Genomic DNA, 16313 nt, shown 5'->3' with positions numbered 1-16313 from the left:
TCAATTTCATTTATGGCAGGCATTTAAAAAGTCTAAGTAGATGAAATCTCCTATAAACCTATTTCAAGTTATCAGACCTTTAAACTTTCCCTGTAATAGTATGCCCACATTTGGCTAGCTCATAATTAATGATCTGCCTAAACATTGAAAGAGGAATTGCTGTATTTACTTGCATTAACTTTGAAAACAGTGCTTTGAATGTATGCATGTATTCATACATCACCTCATCATGACTGGAATGGCTTGTTTAAAGACTATCAGGTTCTAAATACCTATCCAGGATAGAGTGAGCAAATCAGAACTTTAACTTAATACAGTTTGCCACATTAGAAACTAATTCCATTATTATGCTTCAAGACGTTTGTTGTTTTTTCCCCCAATCTGCAGGTATCAAAAAGCCCTAGTGCAGGCTACCACTTAAGTTTTTCCCTTATAATATTTATGGATGAATCGATGATTCCTGTTAAGTTGTATCACACCTGTGTGCCAAGGTTTGATTTTAGCCCAAGTTCAGTATATTTATTTCGTCAAAACAATTGATATCTTGAGCATTACTGAGCCAACAGGACATCAAAATAAAAAGTTGTCTAAAGTTAAAGGCACAGTACATTAACAAACAAATGATCCTCAGTCACAAAATTATAAATGCAGTTTGGGATGGGGGTTGGCAGGAGGGGAGTTAATCCAAACTACAGCAATGAAGTCTTCAAACCACCTTCCGAACAGGGCTGCTGATTGTTTCTTTCATCTATTCATGTGACCTTGAGCTCCCTTAAAAAAAAATTTCAGTGGAGAATCACAGCTGGTAATGTACTGCGAGTTCTTGAAGCTACACAAGGTATAGTCTGGCTAAGTTACATGTGGTTTCCATATTAGCTTGTTTGGCAGGGTAACCTACTGCAAAGCAGGTTCAGTTACCCCACCAGTCAACCCCCTGGGAGTTATAATTTCCTCCGTATCCATCGCTGTTGTAAAAGCCTCCATATCCACCTAGTGAAGAAATTCAAGAAAGAAATTAAGTCATCCACTGCTAAAATACAATCTTTATCTTCAATTATATACTTTGAAAAGGTCTAGTAGGGGGAAGAGTCCTTCCCAAGGATGAGATTAAAAATCAACATTACCTCCACCAAACCCTCTGCTGCTACCATGGCCGCCTCCACCACTGCGACTGCTGCTTGCACGGCTGCTGCTGAAACTGGAACTGCTGGCACCACTACTTTGTCGATAGTCTCTGGCACCAAATCCCCCACTGAATCTACTGCTACAAAGACAAAATGTGTTGGTTCACATGCAGGGTCAAATTTCACTAAATAACCCAATTCCTGTTAAAACTTCCAATGACCCATTTCTCATCTTTTAATTCTAATTTCTTCTCTAGTTCTACTTTCCATTGCAATGATTCTTAAAAGCCTTAGTCAGGAAGGGCTAACACGAACAATGCCTTTCCAGTAAGACCCCTTACCCAAAGGATCTAGGCAGCCTAATAAAATTAAGCCTGTCAAATACTTGAAAACATAACCTCGGACGTGACACCCACCCCCCCCTTCATTATATACCATCTGCACCTCACCTCTTAGATCGTCCACGACTGCTACCCTTGTAGTGATGTTCATAAGCCATGCTTTCTAACCAAGATGGCACCTCCTGTTTAGCTTCAACAAGAAGATCCAACAAATCCTTGGTAATATTGGAGTTCCTATCATTAAAGAATGAGGTGGCAAGACCTAAAACAGTTTCAAAAAGTACACATATTAAGGTCTTCCATAAAATAGCTTAGTATTCTTACTTTTCTATGTAGAATGCTACTGAATAAAACAGTAAGTTACAATTTAATAAAGTCTTTGAACAAAAGCTGACTTTTACATCATTTCTATTGCTAAGAAATATTCAATTGCATTTCTTATAGTTTTTGTATTTAAGATTCTGAAAAAGTCCTTGCTGTAAATGCATCACAATGAAAAACAGCACGATCATCAATTAACTACTTACCAAGGTTTCCTACACGTCCTGTGCGGCCTATGCGATGTACATATTCTTCGATATCACTTGGCAAGTCAAAATTGATAACGTGTTTCACATTTGAAATGTCCAATCCTCTTGCTGCCACCTGGGAAACAACTTTTGTTATACATGGTCCACTTAAACCAAAAAGTTGAACATGCTGAAATTGAAAATAAGATCATGTTATACATACTGCTGTAGCCACTAAAATTGGACTTTTTCCTGAGCGGAACTGGTGAAGGGCCTCTTCTCTATCTCTCTGAGATCGGTCTCCATGGATACTGGTGCAAGCATATCCTTCATGGTATAAGAAATCCTCCAGAGAATCTGCACCCTTTTTGGTCTCCACAAATACTAAGGTCAGTGAATCCTTGCCTGAATTTGAAAAAATTACAAGGTTCTTGTCAACAATAGCAGCTTTGTTCTCTTTGCACTTAGTAAACATGTAAATATAGAGGCAATTAAAAGAAACTGTTTTAAGGGCTCCCTGGTGGTGCAAGTGTTTAAGTCTCAGGGTTATCAAGCTATCGCCAGCCACAGGGGCAAGAGTTCGATCCCTGGCCCAGGAGCTAACCCACATGGCACAGCAGACCTCTCCTGTCTCGCCGCTGCTCCCCTCAGCAATGTGTTTCAGTAGATCTGCCTGTTCTGCTCCCCACTCTGTCTCTGGTGAATCCTCTCGCCCCCCATACCTCTGCCCTATAACCCAGTTCTTGTATGCATAAATAAATGTGAAAAAAAAAAAAAAACTTTTAACAGAATGCTTTAACAGAATGTTCTGAATGGGGACAAAAAGCAATAAAGGTGATCCAAATGGATACTCATTACCTAAACCCCCAAAGCAATGTTGTAATTATTAATAATTTTACCTGTTGCACTTAGAAGGTCAAGCAGAAATGAACGCTTATCTACCTCTTCCACCCAAACTACTTTCTGTGTAATGTTCTCAGAGGTAGAGCCTACTCTTCCAACAGCCAAAAAGATATACTCATCCAAGAAATCACGAGCAAGCATCTGAAAGAAAAAACTTTATTATCCACTGAGATAAAACAATTCTTAAGTAAACGAAATTTGCAACATCAAACAATACCTGTATTTCCTTAGGGAAAGTAGCACTAAACATCATAGTGTGGCGAACTCCCTTTGGTGGCATAGTATCTTGTTCAACTATTCTACGTATCTGAGGTTCAAATCCCATATCCAACATCCGATCAGCTTCATCCAAGACCAAATATCTGCCGTGAAAATTAATTGTTTAGAATTTGGGAACAAGGTAGTTTTAATATAGTTGTATCAATAACAGCAATTACATATTCATTTAGGTAAGATTTTCATGGCACACAATTTGACATGCATACGTAAGACAAAGCTCAAGATTTTTGTCACTAAATAAGCCATCTGCGATCACACAGAGAAATTAGCTCCCACTTACTTGACTGTCCCAATCTGGTCAGTCTCAGTCTCTTATTAAAAATGTCACTGATTTCTTAAAGAGTATAATGAGTAAATTTTATTGTAAAGAAGTTTACTAAAATAAGTCACTTCTCAATCTTAAACATTTAGACAATGCTAATAAATACCACAAAACTAATAGCCAGTAATTTTAGGGACTAATGTTGCACGTAAAAATTAACACCCTTTCCCTGTGCCTTTTTAGCTCTAAGAGGCTAATACAGAGAAGGATAAAATAAGTCTGCATAAAGTCTAGAGAAGAGATTGTAAAACTCCTCTTTGAATCCTGTCTGGAGTCACAACTGAAAAAAAAAATATTAAAAACAATATTAACATACTTGCAGAAGTCTAATCCAATCTTCCCTCTTTCCATCATATCCACTAGACGTCCTGGAGTGGCTACTAACAAGTGGCATCCACGTTCTAAGTCTCGAATCTGCTGACCAATGTCAGCACCACCATAAACCACACAAGGGCGAACTCTAGATCGGTATGAAAACTGTAAAGCAGAGAAATTTTTTTATCAACTACAAGGGCCAAGATTTTTACATGATCATAAACCATTTCATCAAAATCAATGAGAAAGCCAGTAATCACTGAAATGCATACTTACTTTCCTGGCTTCCTCATAGATTTGGACTGCTAATTCTCTAGTAGGTGCTAACACCAAGGAGATTGGGTATTGTTTGCGGCGCCCGTACCTTCCATTTTCCTAAGAAATAATGTATAAGTTAAACAACATTCTTTTTTTTTTTTTAAAGATTTATTTATTTATACAAGCACTGGGTACAGTCGGAAGCGCAGGAGGGTGAGAAAATTCACCAGAGCCAAAGCGGGGAACAGAACAGGCAGACTGACGAAATACACTGCTGAGGGGAGCAGCGGGTGCGGCAGGAGAGATCTGCACGCCATGTGGGACCCTCGCCTGTGGCCAGGGATCGAACCGGCGCTGCAGAAGCTGCGCAGCTTCGCAACCCAGCGCTCAACCACTGCGCCACCAGGGGAGGCCCAAGTTAAACAACATTCTACTGTAAGTTTGTTACAACATAATTCCCTATAATACTTTATGAAAACTTTTTCATTAAACAGATGAGAATACATGAGAGCTTTTAAAAAGCCACTGACAACAATAATTTCCCATTTTGTAAAGAAACATTTACCTTCATGGCCCTCAGAGCCTCTCCTGGACCATCTGAATAAATCTGACTCAAAATGGGCAAGAGAAAAGCTGCAGTTTTTCCAGACCCTGTTAAGAAACAACAAAGTCATTCAACCAGAGAAAACCCTGCTTTTTACTTTTGAATAAATAGTGGTAGTTATTTAACTGCCTTATTACAAGTCAATTAGTAACTTTATGCCCAAATAAATTTTCAAAAAAATTGTTAACAGCTAGATAACAAAGGCAAACCAAAAAGTGACTTCTTTGATCCATCTGTAACAAGATTCAACAAACTAAGGCCCTATTTATCTTCGTAAATATAGCGTTATTGGAATAGTCATACCCAATAAATTTGTATTGTTTATGGGTACTTTCACACTACCATAGCAGGGCTGAGTAGATGCAAAAGACACCACATGGCCCATAAAACCAAAACTGTCGAACTTGTTCCTTTACAGAAAATGTTCCACATTCTGATCAATAAATAACAGTGTAACATTCACTTCTTTGCATCTGTCTGTAAAATGCAGGAATATTGACTTAAAAGTGTTACCAATGTTAATTTGTAACACATTCTTGCAGGTATTATACATACCGATAACGTATAAAGTATGGCATTCTCATTCTTTCAGTGAGAGGAAAGATATCAAATTATTCAAGTACAGTATTCTGGGTCAAACTGAGAGATAAAATAGTTTGTCCTTAATTTCTGAGGTTGTCACTACCCTCCAGTTGCAAAACATGGGAAGTGCTTCTTTACTCCTGCAGCAGGCACCTTTCCCTTAGCTACATTCCTACATATCACAGGCTGTTCTCTATCTTACCCTTCTTATTCCAAATACAATGCTATAGCACTAATATTTGCATTTTCATCACTGCAGTCAAAATAACAAATCCCTGTTGCAGCCATATCAGGCTGACAACTTCCTATAGGATTCCCCAAGATGCCCTAATGAAAACACTAGAGATAAAATGCAAAGGTGTAAGCAAAAGAGACACCATCCAGCAACTCCTTACCTGTATTCAAAGCACACCAGTTCAACTAAATATAATATTCAAGCTTCCCTGTGAAATTGAAGCTACCACAAGCATATTTTGATTTCTGGTGCTAATGTTATGAAAACAGCCCAGTTAAAGGTACTTTTGGTAACTTTTCACTTTCAAGTGAACTTACCTGTTTGGGCACAAGCCATCAAGTCTCTCTTCTCTTTGATAATAGGAATAGCATGCTTCTGCACTGGAGTCGGGCGAGTGTAACGAGTAAGCTCAATGTTTCCCATAATAATTTCTCCCATCTCAACATCGCTGAACTGTTAAGAAATTCAATGGGGTAAATAGCCAGAAATAATGTAATTCTTTTTTTGTTTTATACTCATACAATACATTGGAGAAGTTGTGGATTCTTCCTGTTTGATCCACTTTCTATTTGGAATTATTAGGAACAATGGCATTGAACTCAATCTTTCCCCTCTCCACAAATCAATCAGGCAGCTTTTTAGGTAAATTTTAAAAAACTGTTAAATAAAAGTAGGCCTGGCGTACTTCATCTCATTTTGATGTGCTGTGAAAACATTTATACTTGTCTCAGTCTTAAAAGGTCAAGCAAATAGACTTACACTTTCAATGTGTGGAGGACAGTTGTTGCCTGTTGCCTCAACTGGAATGTCATCATATTTCTCAAAGTTAATCCCAGTGTTGCCTCCAGAAAAGAGTTCCCTGAAATTTAAAAAAAAAAAAAGTAAGTTTGTTATACTAGCTCATAAGGCTCTATTTATAATCAACATACAATTCAAAAACTTACTGTTCCAAGCGTTCACTTGGTGGAAGTGGTTTTGACCAATCATCTTCATCTGATTTGTCACACCAGCGACTATTTCCACCACGTTCAAATTTGCCAAAACCACTTCTGTCCCCACGGCTGCCAATGCCATCATAGTCACTGCGTCCACGATCATCAAACCTGAACAGCATAAGCAATTAATCATAATCATAGCATCTAATGATCAGATTCCTACTACTACTTTAGAAATGTACCTGGGAAAGAAGTTGAATTATTCATGAGAGCCAACTTCAAGGATGTCAACAGGCATCCTTGGCTTACTCTTACTTGACAAACCCTCTAACCAGATCATAAGTATTACTAACTTTATTTTCTAAAATCAGTATTTTTCATTTTCTATAAAATTATAAACCCTACACAGACCTCACACATGCTGAAATTAAGAATCAAGTCTCGTCATGTTTGAAATCAGCATATAACTTGCATCTTTCAAGTTCATATCCAAAAATATTTAGTGGTCGGGAAGAGGAAAAAAAACAGCACACCAAATATCAACTGTTCCAGTTATAACAGGCTGTCATCTAAAGGACAATTCACCTGTGTGACAGAAGTTTTGGATAAGAGTAGAAAATAATTCTTACCTGAATTAAGATGTTTTTAGTTTTAGGCCTGTTTGCGAAAAATCAGGACACAGAGGACTAACCACAGCTATTAGGCACATGAGGTCAGTTCACCATACTTGTGTAATCAAAAATATAAGGTGTTTAAAAATTGTCATATAGAATATTCACAAAAATCTCAACCAAATTAGGTCATTCACTAGATAAACGTAGTCTTTCTTAAGATAATCTAAAGCTAGGGAAATATGAAAACAATTGATTTCATTATGCCAAAGGACAAGTTCTTATTCTCATCTAATTCCGATGTATCAAGCTCAACTTAATAAAGTCCTCTTACAGGTTAAGAAAATACTATGATTAAATAGACATTAACGCTTAATATCCAAATAAGTTGTCTATTAGAGAAAAAAATGCTTAATGGTCAGACCAGAGTACAAGAAAAGACTTATCAAATTAAAGAACAGGTCCTAAATTGCTATTGTACAGTTATAGAAAGCAAAAAGAAATCAATTTTACCTTCCCCTTGATCCACTTCCACGATCACTGAAGAAACTAGACTTCCCTCTTGAATCACTACGAGATCCAAAACTGCTGTATGCATCCTTATCTTTACTGGAACTCCACCCTGAACTATCTTTATCGTAGAATCCTTCAATAAAAAAGCATAAACCCATTATTAATTAGGAATTAGTAATACTCTAACATGATTCTTATGTTTCTGAATCTTATTTCTTCTATGGGCTGGAGGAACAATGGATATATTCCTCTATCATGACACTAGAAGAAAACCAAGATTTAGAGCTGATGTTTTTAACATTTTGAATTCTCTCCACTACAAACACTGTACACTAAGCTAAGCAATCTGACACATTTTTAACTTCTGAATACCACCTCTTAAAGGTCAATAGCTTTGCCTGTAACATAATTATGATACTGTCATATGACTATCACCATTAAATTTCCATTGATTTTATAGATGTGAATATGCTTACTAAGTAGCACATACTGTTTCTTAGTGATACTGTTCATTTAAAACATCCTCTCTTGGGCCTCCCCTGGTGGTGCAGCGGTTGAGCGCTGGGCTGCGAAGCTGCCTACAGCCTCTGCAGTGCCGGTTCGATCCCCCGCCACCAGCGAGGGTCCCACATGGCGTGCAGACCTCTCCGGAGGTCCGCCCGCCCGCCCACCCGTCCGCCAGTCCCCTCAGCAGTGTACTTCGGTCCTTCTGCCTGTTCTGCTCCCCACTCTGGCTCTGGTGAATTCTCTCACCCTCCCCGGCTTCTGACTGTACCCAGTGCTTGTATAAATAAATAAATAAATAAATCTTTAAAAAAAAAAAAATAAAACATCCTCTCTTAGGAATCACATTAGTCAGTTCAACACTGTACTTTTGTACTTTAATAATAATCAAGAATACCTAGAAAAAGGGGAAATCTTCATTCCTATACACTTAGTGTAGCTACAAACATTCAGTAACAGGAGATGACAAAGGTCGAAGTCAAACAGGTAGGCAGTTTGAAGAGTCAACATTTTCATTACATAGTCACAGATGGTTAACAAGTGATTCTCCTGCCTCTACCATTATCCAGCTAGAGTTGAGTTAGATTTCTAAAGGTATTTTTCAGTTGAGAAACTAAGATACTGCTTCTCCCTTTGATTACTGTCTGCAACAAAGTTGGGGAAGAAACACACTAAATATACAAGGAAGCCAATTCCAGCTAGTATAGTCTAAGGAATAATTAAAACAAACCTTGCAGTAATTAAAAACAATGATATAAGTAGAAATACAGATTGTATGCTGTGTATTGCCCAGGAGGATGAAATAAATATAGATGACATATAAATATGGAGAAGTAAGAGCAACAGACATGTTCCTAGGATTCTTCTCCCCACCCTTCCAATCCTGACCTCTTTATCCAGTATATTCTCCCACTGATACTTATATCACATTCCTCACCTCCCCTTTTCTCCAAATGTCATATCATCTATTTTAAGGAGTATATACCACACCACAGTGGTCCCACAATCTGAAACATCTACTAGTTATCACTATGTTACAAATTTAATGAGGAAAAGGCCAGGTGCTATGGTATACTTTAGACAAAACTTTTCAGTTCTGGCACCTCTGCAACAAACAGAAATAACTGGGTTATCACCATGCAGTTTGGTTTACACAGTAGGATACCCACTTACCTTTTTCAAGTCATGTTGGGAATGATTACAAAATAAATACAAGACTAGTGAAATTGTACAAAGCCACAGGCTACACAAAATTTTCCTATATGTCATTATATGCTTTTTTCCAAAGCAATTAAATCCAACTTTCTAACTGCAGCAAAAATTAACTCTACAAAGTTACTTGAAGAACTTACCTTTAGTAGCCTCTCGGTTCCTTAAGTGAGGGGGAATATAGCGCCCTTCTGAAAGAAGTAAGATAAAATTAAATGCAAAAACCCTTCACGTTAAAGCTTCTTACCAAAATTCCTGCAATTAAAAAATGGCCCTGGAAAATTTCTTTTTAAATCTCTAATTTGCCCGACTTACTTGAAAATTGAGAGGAGGGGAAAAATGAAAATACTTTTAAGTGGGTTACTACTTTACAAGAATTAAAAAGGGGTAGTACTAAGCAAAATTTGACTTAGAACGTAATAGTTGAAATCCATAATACGTTGAACTTGCCACCAGGGATTTGATTTTTTTTTTTTTTAAAGAGGACTGCTATGATTTCAGAGAATTGGCATATAAATAAAAACAGTTCCAACCTAAGTATTACTATAACAACTCAAAAGACTGCTGTGTAATAAATCACACAATATCAGTCACTAAGAGGCTTTTTTGCTTTTCTATGCTGGTTAGTTCCAAAACATATTATACACGGAAATGCTGAAAAGAGAAAGTGATTTCAAGGAACTGCAAGTTTTATAGTCAGGGCTTGCTGAGTTTAAGCAAAGTCAACTGTTGTTCTGTATACAGACAAGAATATAGTCTAGACAATGGGTTAACAAAATATATATTATATATCCACCAAGTAAAAAGGAAAATCAATTCATTTTATTTCTAGTGAATTTCTGCAATTTAATTTTTTCACTTCTGCGTTGAATTAAATAGTAAACAGATCTCTAAGGATGTTCAATTCCTAAAAGATACTTAGCATAGCAAATAAAATGAAATTTAAAACTGGTAAAAATGGCCCAAAGAGGCCCTTCTTGCCTAAAATTGAGAGCATGTTCTTTACTATGTAACAAATAGTGCATTCAGACCCTACTTTTCTTTTTTTGATGGATGGGGGTGCTGGTAGGTAGATAGATAGATACCTGATATATAGCAGATCTACTGCCAAACGAAACCACCAAGACCCTTTAACACCTTAATAGTAATCCTTCAAGTCTCCAAGAAGCCCCCCTTTAAAAAAATTATAAATTTTATCTTATTTTCCAAAAGAATGCTATAGCATTTAAAATCCTAAGGACGACCCCCCCCCCCAAGATTCTGTATAGTCTTGCTCTATTAGTAAGTCTTATGTTCTTCATGGTTACACAGTACCTATTGCCAATGAACTGGCAGCATGTTTATTTAATTTTATTCCCGTGAATTTACTCTAACAAGGAAGGGAACACATGCCCACCATTTCACTTCTAAAGATAATGTGTGCTGTGTAATGTTCTTTCTAATGGTTATTTGTTTTAATTCAAAAAAACCTTTATTACCAAAAGGCCACGATATAATGCTACATAAATCCACCTAATTTTTTACTTGACAAAAATTAGATGTGTTAACTGTTTAAAGAAGTCAAGACATTATTAAGATATTAAGCTCTAATATTCAGTAATTCCGTAAAATGTTCTACTTACTGCTGGCTGTACTTCCTCCACTCTGATTATCTGAAGAGTTCAGGTCTAGGCCAGCAAACTAGGAAAGAGTTAAATAGTTAATGACCTGCAGTGTTCTGAAGACTGAAAGTTCTAAGCAAATGCAAAAAATACTACTGTATATACTGCAAAAGACTATCCAATATAAACTGTGTCCGAAGCTTAAGTTATTCATTCAAAATGAACTTGTCCTGTAACATTTTCCATAGTTAAAAAAAAAAAATCAAGAAATTAAAATTATTTTAAAATGTCAAGTCAAGTAGATCAAGAATTCATTTTAGTTCCAATCCTATTTGGCAGGTTTCCGTTGCCACCAACTTGCTACATGGAATTATTTTTCAACTAAATGCATACCTGAAAAATGTTAGGAAAAAATTATTTCTTTATCCCTAAATATTACACAAATATTCTTAATTAGGGTAGCAGTCTTAAAAACAACAAAAATAATACACCTACCGCTTACTTAGCACTAAAGTTGAGCACAACCCTTAAGTACCTATTTATTCTACCATTTCAATGAGATAAGTTCAAAGACTTGAACATAATGGCACAACTGGCATTCAATGCTTTTTATAGGTAGAACATTTTATCTCCATTTCTACCCATACCCTTACAATGGTAGCTCAAAGCCTCAACGTTCTACAAAAAGATCTGATATTTTCATCATTCTGTAATACCCTACCAGAATCTACTTACAATGGGCTGGGGAGGGGATGTTTGAGATACCGGGAACGATTGTGCCAAAAGAAATATTTTTAGGGGCTTCCCTGGTGGCGCAAGGGGTTGAGCATGGCACTCTGAAGCAATCTGCAGCCTCTGCAGCACGAGTCTGATTCCCAGTGGGCCAGGAAGTAACCCACACGGGAGTTCGATCCCCGGCCGGCCAGGGAGCAACACACATGGCGCAGCAAACCTCTCCTGACTCGCCTCCTGCTCCCCTCTGCAGTGTGTTTCAGTCAGTCTGCCTGTTCTGTTTCCCGCTCTGTCTCTGGTGAATCCTCTCATCCCCCGCATCTCTGGCCTGTGCCCCAGCTTTTGTATACATAAATAACAAATAAATCTTTAAAATATATATATTTTTTAAGCCCACAGACCAAGTCAGCACATTGCCGTTGCCACCTGTTTGCAAAGGTAATAAATAGGCTATACCATACATGCATAAGCCCTCTGTTAAAAGCTCAAGATGATATTGTCATGCTGCAAGCATCATCAACGGAGTCACTGAAAATTGGAAACAGATGCAGTCTTAAAAAAGAGAGTAGGCAAGACAAAACCAGACACCTCATTTCTAGAATTTCTATTAGCAAAAATGCGGCCATGCTCTCTCTGCACGCGTTTCCTCAACGCACTGATACTTTAAAATAGACGTTTCCTTTTGTCCTTGTTACTGTACAGGTCTTGCTGTTAATTCTATGCTTGGAAACAAAGTAAAAAGCAACCTTAGACACTATTGTAAATTGTTAGGATTACATTGTTGCCATTTTCTCCGTTGTGAATTTTCTTGCTTAATTCTAACAGCTCTGCATGTTCCGTTAATTTTATTGATTACAATTTAAGATTCATTGCCGCCTAGAATCTTTTAGGAACGTTAGCACCTACATGGAACATATTAAAACTGAAGAAAGCCTGTGCTGTGGTAGCAGATTTTTCTGTCTGTGCTCCCTTGCACATATGACGTATCCGCAATTTGAAGGATTTATTATAATTGACTCATTAATGGGAAAAATGCTCTTAAAGAAAGAGACTGTTAAGTCCCTAAAAATACATTACACACGACTTCATTAAATTCTATTATCGATTAATTTGTGGCACTTCGTTTCAAAATTATTCTGCAGTCTGCGGTAGGCAGTTTACTTAAAGGCACCAAACATCCCAATGAAGAGCTTCCCGAGCGTGGAGCCACTGTTGCAGAGCGACGCAGCCCGCAGCCACGGCAGCCCACACACAACCCCCTTCCTCTCCCGGATCACATGCTCCTCTCCGCGTCCCCCTCCCCAGCGGGAATCCTTGTTAAGATGAGACCCAGAACCTGTGACCTATTTCAAAATTTTACTCCACGGGCAGCAACAAGTCAAAAAAACTGTTTTATCTCCTCCTAGGTTTCAGTCCTGGTATTTTTGCTCTCACCGATTCCTAGATCAAACATCACGAATATCAGGACACTCATATAACCCGTGGTACCCCCAAACGCGTGGCCCTCAGCCAGATCGCCACACAGGGACTACTTGGGTGCAAGGAAGGAAGGGTCGCTCCGGGCCCTAACCTCCCCGTTGTCTCCCCGCCGCGTTCCACCTCGCTCTCTAGAGCCCAGAGCCACAGCGCACGCAGCGGCCTATTGCTCCCTCCCCCCCACTCCTCCCCAATCTTCTGCGTCACAAAACTTTCCACTCCGGAAACAGGGCCTCGCAGGCCGTGGCGCCGGCCCTGCCACGGCCCTGCGGAAACCGGGCTGGAGTGAAAGGGCCCTGCGGAAGGAAGGAGAGGTCTGCTCCATCCTCCTTTCCAGGTCCCCGACGGTCCCCAGTCCGCTGGCCCGGCCTCTCCCGCTAATGGGCCGCAGCGCCGCCCAGTCACCAAGCACCACACAAAGGAGGCCGCCGCCATTACCCCGAGAGGCCACCCCCCGCGCCGCCCCCTCCCACATTCCAGGGCCGCGTACCCCCTCCCGCGCGCGCGCGCGAGATACACGTACACGCGCGCACACACGGACGCGGACAGGCACCCGCGCGCGCGCGCGCGCACCCTACAGCCGTCCGGTCTCCGGAACCCGGGCGAAAGGAGGGCCGAATCCCTGGAGGCCGAAAGGGTCCTCCTTCGCACGCCGCGAACCACCCCCCCGGTCCCCCGCCCGCCCCAAAGCAAGGGTCACTAACTAGCCGGGTTGGCGCGTGCGCGTCTCCGCGCGCGCGCGCGCCCCCTCCCCCTCCGCCCGCCCGCGCACGCACACACAAAAGCCGCCATTGTGCTCGGCCCGGGGACAATACCGCGGGCCTGGCCGGGGCCCCGGCGCGAGCGACAGCCACCACCAGCATTCCTGGCGCCGGCGCGTTCCGCCATAGCCCCGGGGCATGGACACACGCCAGCCCGAGGTACCCGGGAAATGGGAACTAAGGGTACCAGTTAGCGCTGCGCCATAAACCAGGTTAGGTCAGGGGATGCATTCGTACAGCAGCCACCCCGGCACGCTCCTCGGAGCTCACCTGCTGGTCCAGCCCGAGCGCATTTTCCACCGCCACATGACTCATCCCTAAAGAGTACCGAGAACTCGGAGTCTTCCGCTGCTGAGTGAGTGTGTTAGAGTCACCGCGAAGGCCCTCTCACGGGAGAACTGCGGCTTTGGAGCTCTCTGCGCGGCCAGCGAGCTAATATACCCACTCGAAAGACTGCTACGTCAGCACGTAAGGCGTGTGCCCTCCCTCTCCGGCCGCACTCCTCCCACCGCCAAGACTTCACCCGGCTACTGCGCGCTCCTTGCGTCCTAACCTCGCGTTATTTCCCAGTCAGTCCCGTCGGTGGCTCGTCTGTCTACCCCGCAGCGCAGACAGCGAGTGCGGCTGTCGTTCGCTAGAGCTCCCCTGCCCCTGGCCCCGCTGGTTCCCTGGCCCGGTCTGGAATTCTCGAGATCTCGCGAGAACGCCTTGTCTCGGCCTGTTAGGAGGCCGGAAAATTGACTCTAGACCTCGCTTCCCTCTCGCCCCCTGGTTCCCTAGTGTTCGATCTTCCTCTTTTTCTAGCTCCTTCTCTTACGGCCCCCCGACTTGGAGATGTGAAATTTCTCCGATCTAAGCAGTCCTCGCTCTGCCGTGGGCGATCTCCGAAATTGGAGTTAGGCGAGAAGCCCGAAGACCAGAGGATAGGTCATGTGACCGCAGGTGTCGAATGCGGTGGCCATTTTATGGAGCTGGAACCGTGGCTTAGAGAGATCGGAATTGGGGGGAGGGGGGAGGAGAGGAGGGGGGAGGGGGAAGAGGTGAGGAGGAAGGGCGGGGAGGTGACCGGGTGAGGAGTGAGTAGAGGGGACCTCTCCTTTTATGCCTGTTGCCGCACCCGATGCTGCACGGTTGCCTAGGAACGCTGTAGCCCCTACTGTTCCGTGTACCCCAGCCCCCGCGGTGAAGAAACAATGAGACTATCACGCGCTGAACCTGAGCGACTGGCTACCCACCCTCCCAGGACCTCATCATTCCTGCCGAACAACTGCTCCAAGGGTCCCTAGTTTCCTCCCACCCGGCGCTCAGCGCCTCAGGGTTGACGCTCTTCTTCCCTCCCCCCCCCCAAAAAAAAAGCTAGGGAACCGACTCTCCTAGGGCATTGAGAGTGTTAGTCGCTGGACATAGTCGCACTGCCGCGTCCCGTGGGAAGTGCGATGGCATTTATTGGCCTGGCCTCGGGCTGACCTTCAGGCCACTGCGGCGGATCGGGAGAGAAAGGAAATGGGTTTCTGCCGTCGGAAGAATCACCTTTCATGCCCCACTCCTAAGCAGTCCAACCCTAGTCCCAACTTTAAGTGCCACAGGCCCATAAATAGAAGAAAATGTGTTGACTCGTGGATCCCTGGCTTTAAGTGAGCGGCTGTATATACGTGGTTCTTATAAAAGCATTTTCCCCTCTTTTCTGACCATCAGCCTAAGAAAAATGATATGCAGCCACCCACCAAAGGGTCTTCTGCTGCCAAAATTCAAGTAGTTTGTTCTCATCACATAATTTACCACGTAACTTCTCTCTCCATATTTTTTTTTTATTAAATTGAAACTGAAGTTTTAAGGAGGCAGGGAAATAATATAACACGTGTGTCTAGGGGCAAGTTGCTTAACTGCTTTGGCTCTCAATTTCCTCATCTATAAAAGGAGGAGGGTAGACTGCATAGACATATAAAAGACCTAGCCCCTTTTTACAACAAGTCTTTCGTGAGGTCCCCTTTAACCATACTGAAACAACAAATCACAGGTGATATAACTTAAACCTAACAAGCAATTTCAAATAGCATGACCTAATTGTAAAATAAAAGCAAAATGATTATAATAAAACAATGTTTTGATATGGAAATGCCCCCGTAGGACACTAACTGATGAGGGATCCAGTCCTGTGCAGTCACAAATGCAAATTGAGAAAGTATCTCCTTTTCACAACTCAGATACCAAGAGCAACATTGCCATTGGTGACTTCGTTTTTCATAGTGGTGAACTCTTGGTAATGTGTGAAACAAAACAGTACAATCCTCCCTCAATTAATACAGTAGTTACATTCCTGGAGAATTCTGTGTGTATCAAAACTGGGGAAAAATAACTTTGTGTTTATATGTAAAATACTGTTACCGGCTTAGATAAGGATGAACTAGTTCTTCCCTTACGTTGAGTGTCCAGTGAATCAATTCTTCCTGTATGGGACTGACCAGCTTTGTAGAACATCTAGCATGGCTGGCCCCTGCC

General features: G+C 41.5%; 1 protein-coding gene across 3 annotated transcripts; it reads right to left on the bottom strand.

Moving 5' to 3' along the window:
- Positions 1-910: 910 nt before the first annotated feature.
- DDX3X (DEAD-box helicase 3 X-linked) lies at positions 911-14129 on the bottom strand (the record flags this gene model as incomplete). 3 transcript variants are annotated; one of them, XM_084258424.1, is made up of 17 exons in its annotated part: positions 911-990; positions 1125-1264; positions 1574-1727; positions 1993-2110; positions 2198-2379; positions 2874-3018; positions 3095-3239; positions 3795-3955; positions 4070-4168; positions 4617-4702; positions 5790-5925; positions 6232-6331; positions 6417-6575; positions 7532-7664; positions 9388-9435; positions 10867-10924; positions 14085-14129. In XM_084258424.1, the coding sequence occupies 17 exons, from the start codon at positions 14127-14129 to the stop codon at positions 911-913; spliced, it is 1989 nt and encodes a 662-aa protein (XP_084114550.1). The 3 variants fall into 3 exon arrangements, with proteins under 3 accessions (XP_084114550.1, XP_084114551.1, XP_084114552.1); XM_084258425.1 differs by having other exon boundaries at positions 1125-1261; XM_084258426.1 differs by lacking the exon at positions 9388-9435.
- Between the last annotated feature and the right edge of the window lie 2184 nt (positions 14130-16313).

The sequence above is a fragment of the Talpa europaea genome, assembly GCF_964194135.1.
Source record: "Talpa europaea genome assembly, chromosome: X".
NCBI classification, from domain to species: domain Eukaryota; kingdom Metazoa; phylum Chordata; class Mammalia; order Eulipotyphla; family Talpidae; genus Talpa; species Talpa europaea.
The sequence above is the reverse complement of the archived record's forward strand: the minus strand, read 5'-3'. Positions and strand labels throughout refer to the sequence as shown.